We start from the raw sequence: 21,062 nt of genomic DNA on the forward strand, positions 1-21,062 counted from the left end.
CATCAGAAACAAGAAAAATCTGAGAAAATGTTACAACCTGGAGGAACTTAAGGAGACATGATGACCAATTGTGATGCCCTATTCTTGATGGGATTCCAGAGCCGAAAAAGGACATTAGGTAAAAACTAAGGAAATCTGAAAAAAAGCATGGACTTCAGTTTTAAGAAAAACGTGCTAATATTGGTTCACTGGTGGTAACAAAGGTACTGTGCTAATTTCAGGTGTTAACAATAGAGGAAACTGGGTGTGGGGAAACCTCTGTGAAATCTTTGCAAGTTTTCTGTAAATCTGTAATTATTCCAAAATTTAAAACTTACTTTGAAATATCCTTTGCAACATTTTCTATGTCAAATATATAGAGATATTCTTTATCTGCGATATAATGGATACACCATAACTTACTTGGACATACCCTGTCACGGTCAATTAGAAATTTAGTAGCTTTGTCCTACAGCTGCCCATGCCCAAAAAACATTCTTAAATATGCATGCATATGCAAGGATTTGTCTATATCTAACACATAAATGCTACAGAAGCTTTGACAAGTACCATAGAGGAAGCTGTACATAAGAAGTAAATGCAGGGGACACCTGGGTAGCTTAGTCAGTTAAATGTCTGCCTGTGGCCCAGGTCATGATCCCAGGGTCCTGGGATCGAGCCTCGCATGGGGCTTACTGCTCAGCGGGGATCTTTCTTCTCCCTCTCCACTCCGCTTGTGCTCTCTCTTGCTATCTCTGTCTCTCTCTCAAATAAATAAATAAAATCTTTAAAAAATAGAAGTAAATAAAAATAAAGAAATCCATTGTCTTAAAAAAAAGGATCAAATGTTCTTAAAAATAGATCTTGAAGGCTTTTATGTCACCTTCCTATTGCCTTTATTTTTAGCACAACTTCCCCACAGATTAATGATGTTTGTATCTTTCTTCTCCTATGAAATATTCCATTTCTGAATTTCTAGAGCACTTGGTTTATTTATGCAATGAAATACCACCCAGAAATTAAGATGACTTCTACTAAATATGTGCTTAAGAGTATACAAATATGACCATGTATGACCACTTATATAAAGTCAAATTCATATAACAATAGTATGCATTATTTATGGATGTAGAAATATGTAGTAAAAGTGAGTAGATGCTTATGGAAATGATATACACTAATCTCAAAATAACGTTTGGTGGAGAAGGGAGAGGAGAAGCAAGAGAATCATGGACAAGGCCACTGACTTTTTTTTTTTTTTTTTTTTTTTTTTTTTGCTTTAGTGTAAGAGAAGCAGCAAATGTGCCAGAATGCTAGTATCTGTTTTATCTAAGCAAAGGGCATTTACATGTGTGTTTTGTTAGTTCTGTCTGTACATACAATTTTTAAAATTTAAAAGAATTTTATTTATATGTGGTTGAGTTCAATCCCTTGCATTGTGGACACATTTTTATAGGACCCATCTTCCCTCTGATACTTCAAAGATGGACTTTATCTTGCCTATATTGGTACCTGTTGAATGCACATAAATGTATTCACTTCTCCCTTTTCTTTTTCTCCAGACACTTTGTTTTCCCTTGTTTTTTAAGATTTATTTATTTTATTTGAGAGAGAGCATGCATGCCCAAGTGGGGCAGAGGGAGAGGGAGAAAGATTCCCAAGCAGACTCCCCGGGGAGCAAGGAGGCCACTGCGGGGCTCCGTCTTAGGAATCTGAGATGATGACCCAAGCCAATAACAAGAGTCAAATGCTAAACCAACTGGGCCACCCAGAAGCCCCTGATACTTTGTTTCTTTTTTTAAAATTCTATTTTATTTTTTCATTGTTCCAAGATTGATTTTGCACTGCAACCAGTGCTCCATGCAATATGTGCCCTCCTTAATACCCATCACCAAGCTCACCCATCCCTCCAACCCCCTCCCTTCCAAAACCCTCAGTTTGTTTCTCAGAGTCCACAGTCTCTCATGGTTTGTCTCCCTCTCTGATTTCCCCTAATTCACTTTTCCTTATCTTCTCCTGGTGTCCTCCATGTTATTTCTTATGCTCCTCAAGTGAAACCATGTGATAATTGACTTTCTCTGCTTGACTTATTTCACTCAGCATAATCTCTTCCAGTCCCATCCATGTTGATACAAAAGCTGGGTATTCATCCTTTTTGATGGAGGCGTAATATTCCATTGTATATATGACCCATATCTTCTTTTTCCATTCGTTGAAGGGCATCTTGGCTCTTTCCACAGTTTGGCGACTGTGGCCATTGCTGCTATGAACATTGGGGTGCATATGACCCTTCTTGTCATTGCATCTGTATCTTTGGGGTAAATACCAGTAGTTGCCTGATTTCAAGCTTTACTACAAAGCTGTGATCACCAAGACAGCATGGCACTAGCCCAAAAACAGACACACAGACCAGTGGAACAGAGTAGAGAGCCCAGATATGGACCCACAACTCTATGGTCAAATAATCTTCGACAAAGCAGGAAAAAAATCCAGTGGAAAAAAGACAGTCTCTTCAATAAATTGTGCTAGGAAAATTGGACAACTATGTATAGAAGAATGAAACTCGACCATTCTCTTACACCATACACAAAGATAAGGTCAAAATGTATAAAAGACCTCAATGTGAGGCAGGAATCTATCAAAATCCTAGAGGAGAACATAGGCAATATCCTCTTCGACATCTGCCACAGTAACCTCTTTCAAGACATGTCTCCAAAGGCAAAGGAAACAAAAACTAAAACAAACTTTTGGGACTTTATCAAGATAAAAAGCTTCTGCACAGGAAAGGAAATAGTCAACAAAACAAAGAGGCAACCCAGGGAATGGGAGAAGATATTTGCCAATGACACTGATACTTTGTTTCAATCGAAGCAAGGCCATATAAGAGGAAGGAAAAGGAATTCAAGGAAGATAAGGAAGATATTATTCCCTCAAACAGTCACCAAAACAGTACACAGCTCTCAGGCTGTCTTTTATTTCCCCATACACTAGGTAATAGATGGTGTTTTAGTGCCTTCAGTAGTGGGTGTGAAGAAAAAAAAAATCAGGTCTGTATGTAGTGTTTCTCTTAAATACTGCCATTGTTGAGTGGACAGTTAAAAATGCACTATAGTTATAAAGGGGATAAGGAAAGAAGCTTCAGGTAGTTTTTGTTAGGAGAAATCTCCAAAATCTATAAAAAGTGAATAATTCAAAGTCACATATACAACAGGGAAATTACTTATTCAAAATTAAACAATCTGATAGCTAAAATTATTTTTAATTAAAAAGACAAAAATACTAATACAAATTAATGGGAACATTTTTTGTCCTTTCTTAAAAGGTTTTATTTATTTATTTAGAGAGAGGGAGAGGGAGCACAAGCAGGGTCAGAGGGAGTAAGCAGGGAGCCCAAAGCAGAGCTCCATCTCAGGACCCCGAGATCATGACCTGAGTCATGCCTAACCAACTGAACCACCCAGGTGCCCTAACATTTCTGTCTTAAAAATAGAAATTCTCAGGGTGCCTGGGTGGCTCAGTGGGTTAAAGCCACTGCCTTCAGCTCAGGTCATGATCCCAGGGTCCTGGGATCAAGCCCCTCATTGGGCTCTCTGCTCAGCAGCGAGCCTGCCTCCCTTCCTTTCTCTCTGCCTGCCTCTCTGCCTACCTGTGATCTCTGTCTGTAAAATAAATAAATAAAATCTTTTAAAAATTTTTAAAAAAGAAAAAGAAAAATAGAATTTCTCAGATACTTCTGAGGACCAGTGCACACTCTCACACCTGATGCCTCTACCCATGCAATGCCATATAATGGAACAGATGTTCCCAACATTGGCCGCAAGGTTGTGAAAGATCATAAATACTTTCCAAACCTTGGGGAAAAAAGTTCTATCATATTCAAAAGTGTCTTAATTTAAGACATACTCCATTTCCTTAAAAATAGTGACCAAGGGGCACCTGGGTGGCTCAGTGGGTTAAGCCTCTGCCTTTGACTTGGGTCATGATCCCAGGGTCCTGGGATCGAGCCTCGTGTCAGGTTCTCTGCTCAGCCAGGGAGCCTGCTTCCCCCTCTCTCTCTGCCTGCCTCTCTGCCTACTTGTGATCTCTCTCTCTGTCAAATAAATAAATAAAATCTTTAAAAAAAAATAGTGACCTATATAACACAAAAGAAGTACACAGATTTCAGTCCAGTCCAGTTCCAAAAGTCTGTGGAGCCACTGATTTATTTGGGTTAGATATAGATGTTAACTTTCAAGTTTTATTTATGAAATCCAGTTTAATCCAAAGTATCGTGCCTCTGTGTTTTGGCTGTCTTTGGGCTTGTACTATTTTTAGAAACTGGGGAAGTAGACGTTCATGAGCAGCTTGGTGTTCTCCAATCTGTCCTCACTAAATAGAAAACTGCAGAGAGAGATGCTGGTCCCATCCAACAGGACATGTGGCAACTGGTAGGCACCAGGTCTATGCCTTTTTCTTCAACTGGGAGAGCTGATCCCGTTGGTTGACTGAAGGCCGTCAGATCCCTGGTTCCCTCCATTCTTTCTAGGGTCTGGGGTTTAGCAGAAAGAGCTTCGGTGTGCCAGCATTCCTTTTACAGTGCTAGATTGGGGAACTCCTCTTCCAACTAGCTGTCAGACACCCTGATGACACAAAGCACAACAGAAAATATGTGTTAGTGTTTCCTCAATGATCTTAAAGAATCTCCCCCTGTACACACAGCAAAAGGGAAGTATCATCTTCATCACTGATTTTATTGGTAGTTTTAAGAATATTAATTATATTGTGAAGAATAGTTCTAAATGTTTATTTTTTTATTTCCTTTTATTTTTATAATTAACATATAATGTACTACTTGTTTCAGCGTACAGGTCTGTGATTCATCAGTCTTTTTTTTTTTTTTTTTTTTTTTTTGTGATTCATCAGTCTTACACAATTCACAGCACTTACCATAGCACATACCCTCCCCAATGTCCATTCCCCAGCCACCCCATCTCTTCCACCCCCCTCTCCTCCAGCAATCCTCAGTTTGTTGCCTGAGATTAAGAGTCTCTTATGGTTTGCCTCCCTCTCTGGTTTCATCTTGTTTCATTTTTTCCCTCTCTTCTCCTATGATCCACTGTCTTGTTTCTTTTTATTTTTTTTTAAGATTTTATTTATTTGACAGAGAGAGAGATCACAAGTAGGGAGAGAGGCAGGCAGAGAGAGAGGGGGAAGCAGGCTCCCTGCTGAGCAGAGAGCCTAATGTGGGGCTCGATCCCAGGACCCTGAGATCATGACCTGAGCCGAAGGCAGAGGCTTAACCCACTGAGTCACCCAGGTGCCCCCACTGCCTTGTTTCTTAAAGCAGATGTGAAATATATATATATATATTTATACATATATATGTGTGTAGTATATTATGTATGTATATTTATTTATACATATAAATACACACACACACACATACACAGGAATATTACACAGCCATCAAAAATGAAATCTTGCTATTTGCAATGACGTGAATGGAACTAGAGGATTTTATGCTAAGCAAAATAAGTCAATCAGAGAAAAACAATTATATGATCTCACTAATATGTGGAATGTAAGAAATAAATATTTATTTTGAAAGATGCATCTGAGGAAAAAGGTTAATTGGAGGTGATCAAACCTTTAGTAATAGACTACTGACAATATTCTGACAAGGGCTTCTGGATACTCTATGTAGCAGGTCATTGCTCTTCCATGAATTGTTTGAAACAAATTTTCAACAGGTTAAATACAGAAATGTATCTAAAAAGAGGAAGCATTAAAAATCTATATAGCAGGGGCGCCTGGGTGGCTCAGTGGGTTAAGCCGCTGCCTTCGGCTCAGGTCATGATCTCAGGGTCCTGGGATCGAGTCCCACATCGGGCTCTCTGCTCGGCAGGGAGCCTGCTTCCCTCTCTCTCTCTCTGCCTGCCTCTCTATCTACTTGTGATCTCTCTCTATCAAATAAATAAAATCTTTTAAAAAAAACTATATAGCAGTTTGGCATTGGTGTGGCATTCTAGTGTATGATTATTTTTCTATTAGTTATTTTTTTATTATATTTCACAAATGTATCTGTACCCAATGAATAGGTATTTCCTGAATGGTCCTCCTAGGTAGTTTGGGAAACATGTTTTAGAAAGTGACTACACGGGGCACCTGGGTGGCTCAGTGGATTAAGCCGCTGTCTTCGGCTCAGGTCATGATCTCAGGGTCCTGGGATCGAGCCCCGCATCGGGCTCTCTGCTCTGTGGGGAGCCTGCTTCCTCCTCTCTCTCTCTGCCTGCCTCTCTGCCTGCTTGAAATCTCTATCTGTCAAATATATAAATAAAATCTTTAAAAAAAAAAAAAAAAAAAAAGAAAGTGACTACACTTGTCCTTAGTGATGTTCACTCAACAACCAGCCTTGAACCATTCTTCTTTGGGCTGTTGAGTGAGCTGTTAGACATTGAGAAAGTGGTTAGTGTCAAACTGATCAAAGAAACAGGCAATTTCAAGATCTTCATACCTTAGTCTTTGAAAAATACATTTGTAATACTGATGTTTGCTGCATTATTTTTGCATTGATTACATGATTGAAATCTAAAATCTGTTAAGTGTTATCTTGAATTACTCTTGAAAATGTATTAAGAAGACTACTCCTAGGGCCACGCTTGTCGTAAATCTGAGTATGGACTGTTTGGAAAACTATTGTAGGTGTTTTAGAAGATGCCAAAAACTGCATGATATTGGCCCTTACGGAGTTCATGACCTATTTCAAGACACAGAACACAGACATATAACAGAAGGCTAATGATGAAAGACATTGTGATCTATGCTTAAATGAGAACTATAGACATTAAGTAGACCAAAGTGGAACCACACATAACAGTTGAGATGGGTCTGGGGAGCGGATGAGGTTCATATTGGCCGATATCAGTGGATCAAGAGAGACAATGGACAAGGAATTTCCTTCTAATGAGAAGAATCAAGAACCGCCTGCAAGAGACTTACTGATCTGCTAGGCGAGAAATTATCCCAACCAATTCCTATCTAGCATCCAGCAGGATTTGATAATGACTACAGCCTGTGGTGTGTTGTCCAAACTCTTGATTTCCAGATGGGAGATTTTGCTGCAGTTGTGATGTTACTAGTTGGTGCAATTTTGCAGAACAATTTGAATTGTAAGAAATGACCAAGCATCATGTAGGGATCCAGCTGGTGAGTTGTATAACTGGGTAACATTTTGAAATGGTTTTCCTTAGAGCAGGAAAGGTATGTTCTCTGTGTGAGAAGGAAGTATACATGGATATTTATGGGGCACCTGGGTGGCTCAGTCGGTTAAGCATCTGCCTTCAGGTCAGGTCATGATCTCAGGGTCCTGAGATGGAGCCCCAAATCAGGGTCGTGCTCAGCATGGAGACTGCTTCTCTCTCTGGCCCTCCCCTGCTCTCTCTCCCTCTCTCTCTCTCTCTCTCTCTCAAATAAATAAATAGAATCTTTTAAAAAATATATGTGAATATTTAGATTATAACCTGAATGTTTCATCAAGAAACTGTTCTTCATTTACTTCTCATTAACATCACCAAATCTGAACATTAACTATTTATAGTGCTGTTCAAAAAATAGATCTATAATTCCAGCTTGACTCATCTGGATCTATATTTTTATGTAAGAAAAAAAATTAATACCTGTCCTGTTTGAAAAGAAGTTTACTGGCTGTAGTGTTTACAATCTGAAACTATTTCACACAGGATATTTGCAAACCCCATATAAACAATTCCAAGTTGAACTGGCAGGAGAATTATTTCCAAGTTTTATGTCATTTATAATTCTCACAATATCTCTTCAATATTCATATTGACTAACCTCATTTTCCAAGGGAGGTAATTGAGGCTCAGAAATGTCTAAATGCCATATGCAAGGTCACACAGATGATAATTCAAGCGGCATATCTAGATTCCTGTTCTTTTCATCGAGACCTACAGCCTCTGATTATTTTCAAGTTTATTGTGAGTTCATGCTAAGGCCATTTTAACTCAAGGGATTAACTTTAAAATCAAAATATTAATCAAGTATGTACCACCCGAATCTTCATCACTTTTTTTTAACCTTTCTTTCCAACTACAGTAAAATTTTAAAACAACCCACATTTTGTTACCCCTAGACTTAAGGTCATCAGGGTAGGGAAACAGTGGGCAGGGCTGGAAGAGGAAAGAAACGTTGGTTATTTTTAAGTGGTTGGTGATTTCCCCTGAAGTTACTTCCACAAGCTTCTTCAGGGTACCCATGTTGGTGTAAGAGGTCAGGTCGCCAAGGACATTTTCTGGGCAGCTGCACTTAGGGCTAGCTTTATACCTTCAAACACAGTTGTCTCAAAGCCTCTATGCTTCCCCGCTGAACCATGATTTACTTCTAGAAAGGAGACTTCACCTTTCCCTCTTTGAATCTATTTGCTGTTTGTTCCTGGGTACCCACCTGACTCAGGTGAGTGTGTATAACTGTCAGTGGTAATGACCGCTGACTCATTTGGCTTCTTGAATACTCAGAATACTCAGCATGGGGAGCACTGGGACCCTTGGACCCTTGGGGTCTGCCACCAAACCCCTTTCCAGGGAAAATGGTCTCAGAAAAGAAATGGCTAAACAAGCACCCTGGAGGTCTAGCAATGGGAAAATCTTCATCTTGGTGGAACTATCCCAGGCTTCAATGGGACTCCTCTCTTCTGAGCTTGGTTCCTAACCTACAGCCCACCCTTCGCACTCAAACTCCCTAAGAAATACCTGTCCCTCCTGCCCTCCTTCCCTTTCTGTTTCTTCCCTCCATTCAGTCCCCCATTTATTTTGATTAAAGGATCTAAGGTTAAAATGAGAGGATTGTTAAAAGATAGTTTCTCTAGACAATTACTGCCCTGAAGCAATCATTTTACTGTAGTTGGAAAGAATATATTTCCTGGTTTCACAAGAGGATTTAAAACCTGCCCAGACTTCACAATCGATCTAACTGCATACTTATCCATTCTCTTTAGCAAATGCCTATTTAACTGAAGACTACGTCTCCCTATGTCATAAAAAGCTCTGAGATCTGAAGAAGAAAAAGCAAAATGAAAAATGTGATGTCCACCCTCACACCCACTAAGATGGTTGCTATCAAACCGTAGAACATATAACAAGTTCTGGGAACAATGTGGGAGAGACTAGAGCCCTTCTGCTCTGTTGGCGGGGATGTAAATGGTGTATCCACGATGGAAAACAGTGTGGAGGTTCCTCACAAAATTACCAATAGAAAGATCCAACCATCCTACTTCTGGAACTATGCCTAAAAGAATTGAAAGCAAGGACTTGAAGTGACATTTGTACACTTGTGGTCGTAGCAGCATTATTTATAATGATTTAAAGGTGAATGTTCATCTACAGAGAAGTGGGTAAACAAAATGTGGTCCATACATACAATGGAATATTATTCAATCTTAAAAAGGAAGGAAATTCTGACCCAGGCTACAACATGGATGACCCTTGAGGACATAATGGTCAGTGAAATAAGCCAGATACAAAATAACAAATACTACATGATTCCATTTGTATGAGGGACCTAGGTAGTCAAATCCATAGAGACTGAAAGTAAAATGGCGGGTGCCACGCACTGAGGGATGGGGGCAATTGGGAGTTTTTGTTTAATGGGTAAAGAGTTTCAGTTTTGCACAGCGACATTGTTCTAGAGCTTGGTTGCAGAGCACAATGACTATAGTTAATATACCACTGCCCTGTATACTTCAACATTTAAGACGGTAAGTTTTATGTTATGTCTATTTTACCACAATTAAGATTTTTTTAAATGTGGTGTTATTTTCAGTATTACATAGTTCTTTCGCAAGTGGCTGGGTTTCTGTATTACTAGCAACCAAGCAGATGTGGTCTGGAGGAAACCTGAAAACAGGTGGAGGTTTTATAAATCTGCCAACATGTGCAAATTGAAACAAATACGCTGCCAATTCATAGTCACCATATGTTGTTAGATATTACGAGTGCCTTGGAGGAAGAGGAAAAAAAAAATGCAAAACCAGTGCCCCCGGCAGGTGGAGAGGCATCTACAAGTGAGCCCACGGAGTCCCCAACAGAGCTGAGAGAGTCAGCTCTCCGCTGGGGCCTGCAGGTGAAGAATAACCAAAGTTCTTGGATCAGGGATACTCATTGTAGCTCCAATGTCCTCTTCTATTGAAAGGGGTGGAATGGGTTTTTACACATAATAATCTGAGTAAGGCGCAGTTTTGGGGGACTGTTGAAGGAATGTTCCAGGCTGCTCCATATTTTGCTTATTTTTCTCTTATTGGGTATTCGAATCTCTTACTGCTTCTTAATTATCAACCTTTGGAGTTGAAGAAGTTACTTCTTGTCTATGTACATTTATGTATCGACTCTTCCAAAAGATAAAGTTCCAAATTCTTATTGGCAGCCTGTAGAGAACAAAAATAATTCTGTTACATATGATCTAAGACAGAATTTAGATAAAGTGTCCTTGCGATGCCTTTGTTAGGCTTATTCTGTGTTCTTATTTCCTAGACTGATGGCACTAAAATGATGGAGGGTATGGCCAGGGCTGCAACAATAGTTCTCTAAAATTCTAGAATTCTCCTGCGAACTATGGTTCCTTCCCATTCCTTCTTTCTCTTTTCCTTTTTCAAAAGCAGTAACTTTGCTATCCCTTATCTCTACTCCTGCTGTAACCACGGTCACCTGCTATAACTTCGTGGTATAATTTAGCCTTAGTGCTTTAATTCATTCGCAGAAGCTTGCACTTAGAACTTGCTATATGCTAGGCGTGTCCATCAATGCAAGATGACAAAACGCATATCCCTTTTCGAAGAAATTAGAATCAAGCTGGGCAGAGATAAGCACATAAACTAACAATAATCCAGCTACAAATTATGACCGCAAATACTGTTCTTATTTATGCGTCAGGCAGGACAAATTTATTTCAGTTAGAAATCCTACATTTCCCAGAGGTAGATTCCCTAACTCCCAAGAGGTAGACGTTGATGATGTCCAGGTTGTCCCCCCAAAACAGAAAGGAACAAGAAAAGAAGCCAAATGAAGAGTGTTGGAAATTACTTTTAGAGGATCAGCTTTACATTAACTATAGACCATCCAGACCAAAAGAAAGAATGAAGAATTAATGCTTTCAGCAACAACAACCATCATCAATGAGCATGAGGGTTCAGGTGATGGGTTATGGTGGTAATATAATTATGCATTCCTGGGCTGCTAGTGTCACAGGGTCCCCTGCAGTAATTTGGAGTGGTTGAGCATACTTAGAAGGAGTGTGTTGATATGTGTAGATTACAGGGTGCAGTTGGGGTAGGGCTGGAGTTGTCCTGAGAGATATCTGAGAGTCTGCCTGGCCTGCTGCCTTGGTTTTGCATTGCCAAGGAGTGGATAGAGCCTCCCTGGGGCACATACCCCAGTCGTTGATTTGTCACAACTATCTGGAAATCACTCTAGTCAAACAAGAAGTAGCAAGGCCAAAGGGACTGAGATTTTATGGTAAACCCCAAATATGCCAGCATAGCTTGAGTTTCTGGTGTCTGGGAGAAAGGAGAGGAGACCTGGCTGCTTGAGGCCTCGGAGATACTTTGCTGGGACTTGGGGTTATTCCCCAGACAGCGAATGAAAAGGAAATAGGAAATAGGAAGAAGAAGGTGGTGTGCTGAACTTGAGTTTTCTGAAGGTGACTCTAACAATGGTCACACTGTAGAGGAGAGAGAAACTAGAGACCACCCTTTGTGTTACAATTGTTCAGGAAGAGAAGCTGAGGACATGTTCTGTGGACAGGGATGTTGGGAGTGAAATAGCAGAGCAGGACAGGCCAGATACCAAAGCAGGAGCGTGTGCCCCAAGGGTCTGATATGTTTCTACTGGAAACTGACCATCACAGAGGAAGCTGTCTCCAGCCATCCTCTGAAAAATAGAAGAGTTTGTGAGATCTTAAGATCTTCTGGAAAATGCTCTTTCTTTGTTCATGGGCTTACACCCCTGCCTACCCCCAATTCTATTAGGTTTTATAAGGAACTGGATTTTCAGAGATGGTGAGCCACCTACCAAATGCACCCTTGTCTGTTATTGATAGAACCAGCCTGGGGTCCAAGTGTATTCCAAATGCATTGAAGAGAGAAGCTTTATCTCTAAACGAGCAATAAACAAGAATGCAGAGTTCCATGGCTGCATCACTATTTGCTTCTCAGGCAAAGAGACAGTTCTATGGAGAGAGATATAAGATAGTCATTTTTGAGTATTTTAATGACCAATGAACAATATGGGCATTTTTGTTCAATCAGTGTGAACTAGGACCACTGTAAATACATGAGCAATTATATGGGAATCATCAAGATGGAAGGAAGTTTATATATATCCAATGAGGCAGCAGTAACAAAAATAGAGGATTGTTCTCCCTGTGCCCAGTTTATCTTCCCAGCCCAGCCCCGCAGCCTGGCAACATCTGACAGGACTTCTCTTTTCTCTCATTTACTCATCCACCCTTCTTTGACTATCCTGACATGGAACATTCTTCCTCCTGACTACCCTCCCCAGACAGAAACACCTCCAGACAGAAGGGGTTCTGTAACATCTTGCTCTCCTCAACCAAGCATGTCTCATCCCTGTGGTGAGATTGAGAGTGAGTTTCCTGGGGGCCAGGTCTGGTAATTTCACTTTTCTTTGTATTGTCAATATTGTCAATATTAAGAAGCAATTCTGGATAGGGAAGGGTCACAAGGATAAACTGAATAAGTTAAATAATAGTTGGGTATTACACAGCATCCTAGAATTTTGGTGCCAGAAATGATGTGAAACTTCAAGTACAAACCTCCCATGTTATATAAAAATTTTTATCTAGAGCATCCAACCTATTTAAAAAAAGAAAAAAGAACAGAGAACTCTTAGGTCTTAACCATATTTGTCTAATACTGTTAGAAGTTCCTTAAAGGATACCACAATCCATCATTCTAGAGCTTCTGACCCATGTTAGTTAGTCCATACTCGTAGTACAAAACATGAGACTGATTCTCACTATTCTTACATAAGTGTGCAAAATCAGTGTGGAATAAGCTATAATATTAATGGTAAGTTGTGGAGTGTCCATGTAGACTTTTAGGAGGCATATGGTTCAGTTTACAGACAGCTGCAGAAATTACTACTGACTTTCTGACACAGGTATATATAAACTGGTGATTGATGATGTCATTGTTAGTGTATGCACCAGGTGTGAGACAAGAAGAGGAATGACTTGGGGGCTGAAACCTATGCCTGATTAATCCAGAGACTTTCAGCTAACGTTTGATTCGAAATCTCAATGCTTTCAGTTCTGAACACTGCATACAGGAAATTGACATTTTAATCTAGGACTGCAAAACCATTTTCAGAGTGTTTCACCATCCTAAGAGGGACATAACTCTTTTTTTTAAGATTTTATTTATTTATTTGACAGAGAGAGAGATCACAAGTAGGCAGAGAGAAAGGGGGAAGCAGGCTCCCCGCTGAGCAGAGAGCCCGATGTGGGGCTCGATCCCAGGACCCTGGGATCATGACCTGAGCAGAAGGCAGAGGCTTTAACCCACTGAGCCACCCAGGCGCCCCTGGACATAACTCTTTTTGTTAGCAGGACATTTTTCCTTCTAATGCTAAGTACAAAGAGTCTTGCTAGACTTAGAAGAAAAGCCTTGTAATAAGAGCAAGTTCTACTATAACTTCTGTTTTTCTGATAAAACTGAGGAAAGTTTGGTGTCTATTTAGCTTACTCTAAAATCTATGTTGAATAATTCACCAATATGGCACTTGCCTTGTGACAGAAAACAGTGAGAGCCATGGGAGATTTTATAAGTGAGGGACGTGTAGTTCTTGACGATCTTACAACTGAATGAAGAATATAACATAAGAATTAAAGGAAGTTCACGTCTAAGATATACAAACAATAGAGACTCACTTAACGTAAATGTTTTATTCATTTAATAAAATCCTTGCTTAGAAAAAGTTCATATAAAATGAATTCCCAATGAATCATATTTATATAATTTCCCATGATAGAGTCAGAGACCTTCCGATCCTATAGTAGGAATAACATAAAAAGTAAATCATTTCAAAATTTAACAAGCCTCATAAAGTTATATTTCAAAATAATTAATCATAAAGTTTTAAAATGAGAATTTGCCCATAAATGAAATTTGACAGAAATATTTATCTTCCAGAAATTCTAGTATATACTATCTGGCTTTTATGGCTGAATCATAGAACTGTATCCAATTTCAATATTTGCCCAAGAATATCAACACTAGCTGAATAGCTAACGCTAAATCCTGCCAAAAACAAAATAGGTGCCCATTTAGCTGACCTTAGTAACGTGTCTCCAAATACTTGGCATTTCAGTAATGCAGGGATCTAATAGGGCTGATTGGCAATTAGAATATAAATTTCTTTTTTTTTTTTTTAAAGATTTTATTTTATTTATTTGACAGTGAGAGAGAGAGATCATAAGTAGGCAGAGAGGCAGGCAGAGAGAGAGGAGGAAGCAGGCTCCCTGCGGAGCAGAGAGCCTGATGTGGGGCTCGATCCCAGGACCCTGAGATCATGACCTGAGCCGAAGGCAGCGGCTTAATCCACTGAGCCACCCAGGCGCCCTAGAATATAAATTTCTAATAGGTGTGCAAGGAGTTATTATGAGATAAATTAGTCTGATTAATCGTATTAGCATTATATATTAGATTAGATAGTATTAGATAGATTTTTGAGTCACTGTAAAGATTATTGATTTTATATACTTGCACACACATTAACACACATTTATATGATTTAAGGATGTATATTTTCTATATATGTATATATAATGTATATATATGTATATTATATGTATATAAAATATATGTATATTTATATAATACACATTATATGTATATGTACAGATGTCATTTAAGGATACAGTTGTGTACACAGAAAAGTAATGAAATATCTACACTGGGATGGCTTAGCCTAGGGCTAGCTCATAAGCCTCTTGAAAACAAGATGTTTTTACTTAGTTAGGGACATGTAGTTTATTGTGTCTTCCTAATATTTTCCTTTGTTTTGAAACAGGTTGTTTGGTATCAAATCAGTCATTTACACAGACTGTTCCAGCACCTGGAAGATCATAGCAAACCCAGACCTGTCATGGTATCACCATGCTAACCCCATCGTCCTGCTGGTGATGTACTACACGCTCGCAACGCTCATCCGCATCTGGCTACAGGAGCCCCTCGTAAGGATCGAAACGTTTGGTGATCTTACGGGCTGAGTAACCTGGAAACTCCAGGGAAACCAGTCCATTCCTATTTTTTTAAATTTTTAAAGAGATTTTATTTATCCATTTAATAGTGCAAGAGAGGGAGCACAAGCAGGGGGAGGGAGAGGGAGAAGCACGCTCCCAACCGAGCAGGGAGCCTGACGTGGGGCTCGATCCCAGGACCCCGAGATCATGACTTGACCTGAAGACAGAAGCTTAACTGACTGAGCTGCCCAGGCACCCCGGGCCGTTCTTATTAACTGCTGACTTACCAGTGCTAAATTCCTAAACAGCTATAGTGTTCTGGTTCTAATATCTTATTTTTGCGAAAAGCACGATGGGAATACATGTGCTATTAGAACAAAGCCTGGTTTCCCTTTGATATATCACCAGCAAGAACTGTCAGTGGTGAGGAAAACCGAAGATGCCTTCATGAGGACTTACTAAATGCCAGGTTGTACACGAGGCTGTTCCTCTATATTATCTCCGTTTCACGCACTACATAACTCTGAGTAGGTATTGTACCCATCCTAAAGATGAGGAAAGTGAGGTTAGGGAGGTAAATTGGTCTGAGCAGTAGGAATTAGCTTCAAACCCACATTTAACAACAAAGCTAGGGCTCTGGGGACAAGCCAGACTCTTATCTTGGTGCCCAGACTTCCAGAAATTTCTCAGACCTCTAACATCTGTGGATGGGATAGGGACACCCCAGCTGTCAGTGGTACCTGGAGTTTCCCAAGTACCCCATTGTGAGGTATGGGGACCAGGGAGTTTCCTTTAAGCACAACAGAAAACTGGTTTCTTTCCATGGGGTATTATTAACAAAGCGTATGCCACTTTTGAAGGCCAGGCCAGAGAGCCTGGGTAGCTTCTCTCTTTTCCCTTTTCGTGAGAGAAAACATTAGTCACTTACATTTCTTATCCTAATTGACTCTAAGAAGCTCAGTCGTCAGGTAGTTCATTGGCACAGGAGGCAGGAAAGTAGTATAGACGAGGGTTGTCACACCTCTCATCCACCACCTGCCTGGGGAGCGTCCACACCTGAGAAGCCATTCCTAATGAGCACGGCTGCGTGAAGTCACACGTCCTCTCCTGTCGCTTCTAGATTCCAGCCTTTTCTGTGTCTGCAGTCTGCAAGACTGTTGTCCACATTCACTCAGGCAGCCCGACAGGCAGAAAGGATATTTATTGAAAGCCAATTACCTCAGACGCTAAGCTGGGGGATAGAATATTGCCCGGAGGCGAGGGCTCCACTCAGAGGAACTGGACATTGTACCAGAAAAAAAGCCCACCCAAAACAAGTAAATGGGATCCGGGTCAGTACAATGGAACGAGGGGAGATGGATGTCCCCGTCCCTCCCCAGCAGAAGTGTTTCCTGCAGAAATGGGACTCTCCTCCCTCCTGTGTGACACCTTCTCCCCACTGGGCAGACAGGCCCGGGTAACAGGGGCCACAGAGGCCCTTCTGTTTGCAGGGTTCTCATAGGGTATCTCTCTCTTTGGGCCCACTGATGGCAGCTGCATGCAACAAAATGCTTTCTGGGGTCATAAGGAATGCCAATCATTTTGTGTTACATTTTTCTCCAACTCGCTCCCAAAATTTGCGTGTGCCCATAAAATGCTTTAAAGTGATGTCATTGTGTTCACTTCCTCCATAAACACACAGAAGTTAAGGGATGGCACACATGTGCAAATAAAAGTATATACCAAAGGAATTAAAATATACTGTGGGAATGGTTTCTCAACAGCGTCTTACAAAGGATGGAAATGACTTTAAGGCATCCAAGTTAATAAGCATTCCATGTGTTCTTCACTTTCTCTGTGAGACCTCAGGCAGCCCCACAGAATGACAGGAGCTTACATACCCATGTTGTCATGCTTCTGTAGGGGTGAAGGCTGTGTTATAGCCCCTCAGGCCCATGAGACATTCGGCTTCCTCAGCCGAGGGCCCTCTGGGGACAAAGGAAAGTAGACTTAATAGCCGTCTTATAGACCGCCGTGTCTGGAGGGGTGTGTGGAGAACAGGGCCTAATTCATACCAGCGTCAACATTTCAGGTGGCCAGTATTTTAAATGGGCTGGGACACAGCACTTTCTCATTGAGGCAATGATGGAAGACAGGTGGCTGATTATATCATAGTTCCAGATGACCTGGCACATTTCATGAAAAATGCCAGCCAGCAAATGTGAGTTCTGAGGTGAAAGTCTATGATGCATGTTTAAGAAAGAGAGAGAGAGAGAGAGAAGCAGGTGTCAAGAATTAAGTAGTGTATGGGCTCCCACCTGGCATGCATGAACTCCCACCCAAGGCATTTGGGTTCTCCCTATGGGTGCTCTACCCTGGCACACCAGAACCCAGAAATTGGGCACCAAGACCCTTAAGTTCCCTTCCTACACTCCAGTATCAGTGGTGTGTTAATGCCCTTTTTGTTGGAACACCTTTGTTGGGAAATCATACAAAAACACTCAAGGGCATTCTGCCCCTTATACTCTCTCTCTTTCTTTATATCTCTTCTAGACCAATTGTCTAATGTAGGCCAGGGTCCTGTAAGGCAAGGTGATGGTTTTGTGCATTAGATAAGTTCTTCCTTCCTGTTGTGTGTAAGCTCTCAATGATTCTGCCTTTACTTAAATTCCTCCTAATTAAGGACTGCCCATGGGTGGGTCACACAGTCCACTGAGCACTTTTTTGAAGGGTCTTCCTTTAAGAACCATTTGCGTGGTGAGTGGACTTTGGAATACATGGTGGGGAGGTGTGGATTGTTCACATGAGAGCTTATCTCTGTTATTTATGGGGCTTAGAAGGGGTCAGGATGTATCATTGATGTGCCAAGAATTTACAAGGGAGCATTGGAGTCATTCTTAAAAATGTCTTGATGAAATCCCACCTATCATATACATTCATTTAAAAAATTGATCATTATCAAGGCATGGGGGAAACACTTTCTTGGGGTCCCCCAGGCCACTGAGGGAACTGCTCTGGGAAGCAGAGCTGGTCCTGTGGGTTATTCTGTGTCTCAGGTGCAGGATGACAGGACCAAGGAAGAGGACAGAGCCCTGGCTTGTAGCCCCATCCAAATAACAGCCGAGAGGAGGCGAAGCCTGTGGTATGCCACCCATTACCCAACTGACGAAAGAAAAGTAAGCCATAAGAAAGCAATTTCCATTCCCTAATTTATTTTGCTTCTTTTGTGTTACATTGCTGAATATGAGTCATATATCATACGCAAACTCAGATTGCGCATAGTTTATAGAAGGAGTTTGATTTTGAAGTCTCGGTAGCAGAAAGCTCTATTCAGAGAGGGGAACCCAGTGCTATGAAAACACCGGTTTACATTTGAGTGCTTTCTATGAAGTCTCTTCATTCTCAAAAGAAAAACTTAATTTAAAAAGAAAAATAGATTTGTGTTTCGAACAAACAAAAAATAACAAAGCAACTGTTAGCACCAGGCAGGGAAAGTCTCAGTGTCAAAAACATTACAGAAAATAATTTCATTTCATTGGCCAGCTGGCCACAGTAATAACTCAAGTAACCACTTAGTGAGAACAAAACAGTCTATGTGAATATGATTAAGGATCTCTTACTACTCCCAGGTAACAGTATGGATTGACAAGGAAAAGCGAGTCACCATGGGTAATTCATATAACCCTTGGAGCATTTATTGACCATGTTGAACGCAACTCAGGGCTATACTGACTCATTAAAAATGCCCATTTGCAATGTCGTCATGACAGATACAAAACACTTGCTTGGTAGCATGTTAGAGAATTGAGGAGTAGAATCTCTGACTTATTTGGTGGCCAGTGGGTTCTTGAAGTTACATGGTCTTGTTCTCAAGATGGCCACCATGTGCTGAGAGAGGGCAAAACAATGAATGAGCTGCCTCAGGGCGGTGGATGGCCTTGCCAGCCCATGGGGTGCCCTGAGATGTCTGAGGATTTCCAGGGGCCTTTCTCTCTCATCACACCATGTGTCAGATTATCCTGCTTCTTTTACAAATGACAGATAGCCATAGAGGATAGCTCAGGGATTTTTCAAATGAAGGGATCTGTGGACTTCTGGGGAATTCCTGAGAACCTCCATAAGCCCAAAACTCTTGTTTAAATAATATTTAAAATATGTGCCTTCTTTTCACTATGCTGACTTGCATTCTGCTGATATAAAAGCAGAAAGCAGACCCAGGCGGTGGCACGAATCCCCCAAACCCACATCCCTACCCTTGGTGGCCGCGCACTCCGAAGAAACAAAGTGGTGAGGACAGTTCACTTATGAATGTCCTCGATGAACCAAACATGGTTATTCATTTTCTTAAATCTCCACTTCGGAGCTCACTGTCCTTTTAATATCCTGCGTGGCAAAATGGGAAATCCAACAGAGTACCACGTGTGAGAGGGTGATGATGTCTTGCTCAAAAGCCCTTGGCCAAGTGTAGGAAGGGTGAGCTGAGCTGGCTGTCGCCCACCGCACACCACAGGCCCTGGGAGGAGCCGCGAATGGACGAATTACGGGTGTTCAGAGATGAGGATTTGGCAGAGAATTTCTGGCAAGTACATGAAGTGAGGCCATCACTTCAAGGCAAACAACCGACAGCGTTTGTTGCCAGTGGTAAAATTTGAACTTTTGAGTGAAAATTAGAATATTAGAAAACTTTTATCCATTCTTCAGAGCTTGAAAATGCTCCCATACTTGAGGACCTCCCTGATGAGATCAGTGGTGAGATTGTATTAACAATGAGGTTTTTTAAAAATATGGTGTAATGAAATGTGTCAATATTTTGTAGACTGTATCACTCACTGAGGCAAATCACCAATACGTGATACAGCAGTGGGATTTTAACGTAATAGAGTGAAATGCTCATTGATACAATTTCAGATTCCACGTAGCAGCTAATCTTGAGGTTACTACCACTTGTTGAGCTTGGTATGGTATCAAAGCAAACAACTGTCCACAATGACCTGGCTAGCCAATTGACATACTTTTTCTTTTTCCAACTACAAAGCTTGGTGAAGCCAGATTTTCTTCATATATTTCAGCCAGAACAACATATCACAGCAGATTAAATGCACAAAACAGATGAGAATCCAGCTGTATTCTTTTAAGCTAGATATTAAAAAGACACGCAAAAGCATATTTTTTCATTTTTTTAAATATAGCTATTTGAATAAAATGATTTATGTAAACATGTTAAATTTTAAGGAAAATTTAATGGAACTAATAAATATTTTTCAAGGCCTCAGTTTTAATTTCTAGTATAGTAGATATTGATAGACAGGACCCACATCATTAAAAACTCCTTGGGACTCTCAGTGATTTTTTTATGATTATAAGTAAGTACTGATCCAAAAAAGCTGGAGAACCATTAGCCCAGAAAGTGCTTCTTATTTGAGAAAGGCCCAAACCACCTGGTGCTAATATAGTTTGAAAGCAGTCATAAAAAAATAAATAAAAAAGTAAAAAATAAAAGCACAGTCATGTAATAGTTTGTGGTAGACAATATGTAAATCTTAAAATATTCTCAGCCTGCATTACAAATCAATTTTTCCTGAGTATGAAACATACATTTCTTGAAAAGTAAATGTTTTCAGAATTCTGCAGAGGTCTCAGGGGCTTGGGGGGGTACTAAAAGCAGAAGCTTTTTCTAGTAAAACATGACAGTTAAAAAATACGATCAGCCTTTGTAATCACATGGTTCGTGACTGGTTATTTGTTGTCGCAATTAAAAGTCAACATCAGAAGCTGGAGAGTAGTTATAATACATAGAGACATCCAGTTCAATTATTTGTCCCTTTGTACTTTGCATGGCAATTTTAACATAC

The 21,062-nt window shown here is 40.5% G+C and overlaps 1 protein-coding gene across 5 annotated transcripts in view; it reads left to right on the forward strand.

The window, feature by feature from the left end:
- Nucleotides 1–21,062, forward strand: part of PIEZO2 (piezo type mechanosensitive ion channel component 2) — a 456,862-nt gene that overhangs the window by 312,304 nt on the left and 123,496 nt on the right. For all 5 annotated transcript variants that reach the window (XM_046025850.1, XM_046025845.1, XM_046025846.1 and 2 more), the window contains 2 exons: nt 15,060–15,222; nt 18,267–18,386. In XM_046025850.1, coding sequence (XP_045881806.1) covers nt 15,060–15,222; nt 18,267–18,386 — 283 coding nt within the window. The remainder of the gene's footprint in view (nt 1–15,059; nt 15,223–18,266; nt 18,387–21,062) is intronic.

Source organism: Meles meles, chromosome 12 (assembly GCF_922984935.1).
Source record: "Meles meles chromosome 12, mMelMel3.1 paternal haplotype, whole genome shotgun sequence".
In the NCBI taxonomy this organism is placed as follows: domain Eukaryota; kingdom Metazoa; phylum Chordata; class Mammalia; order Carnivora; family Mustelidae; genus Meles; species Meles meles.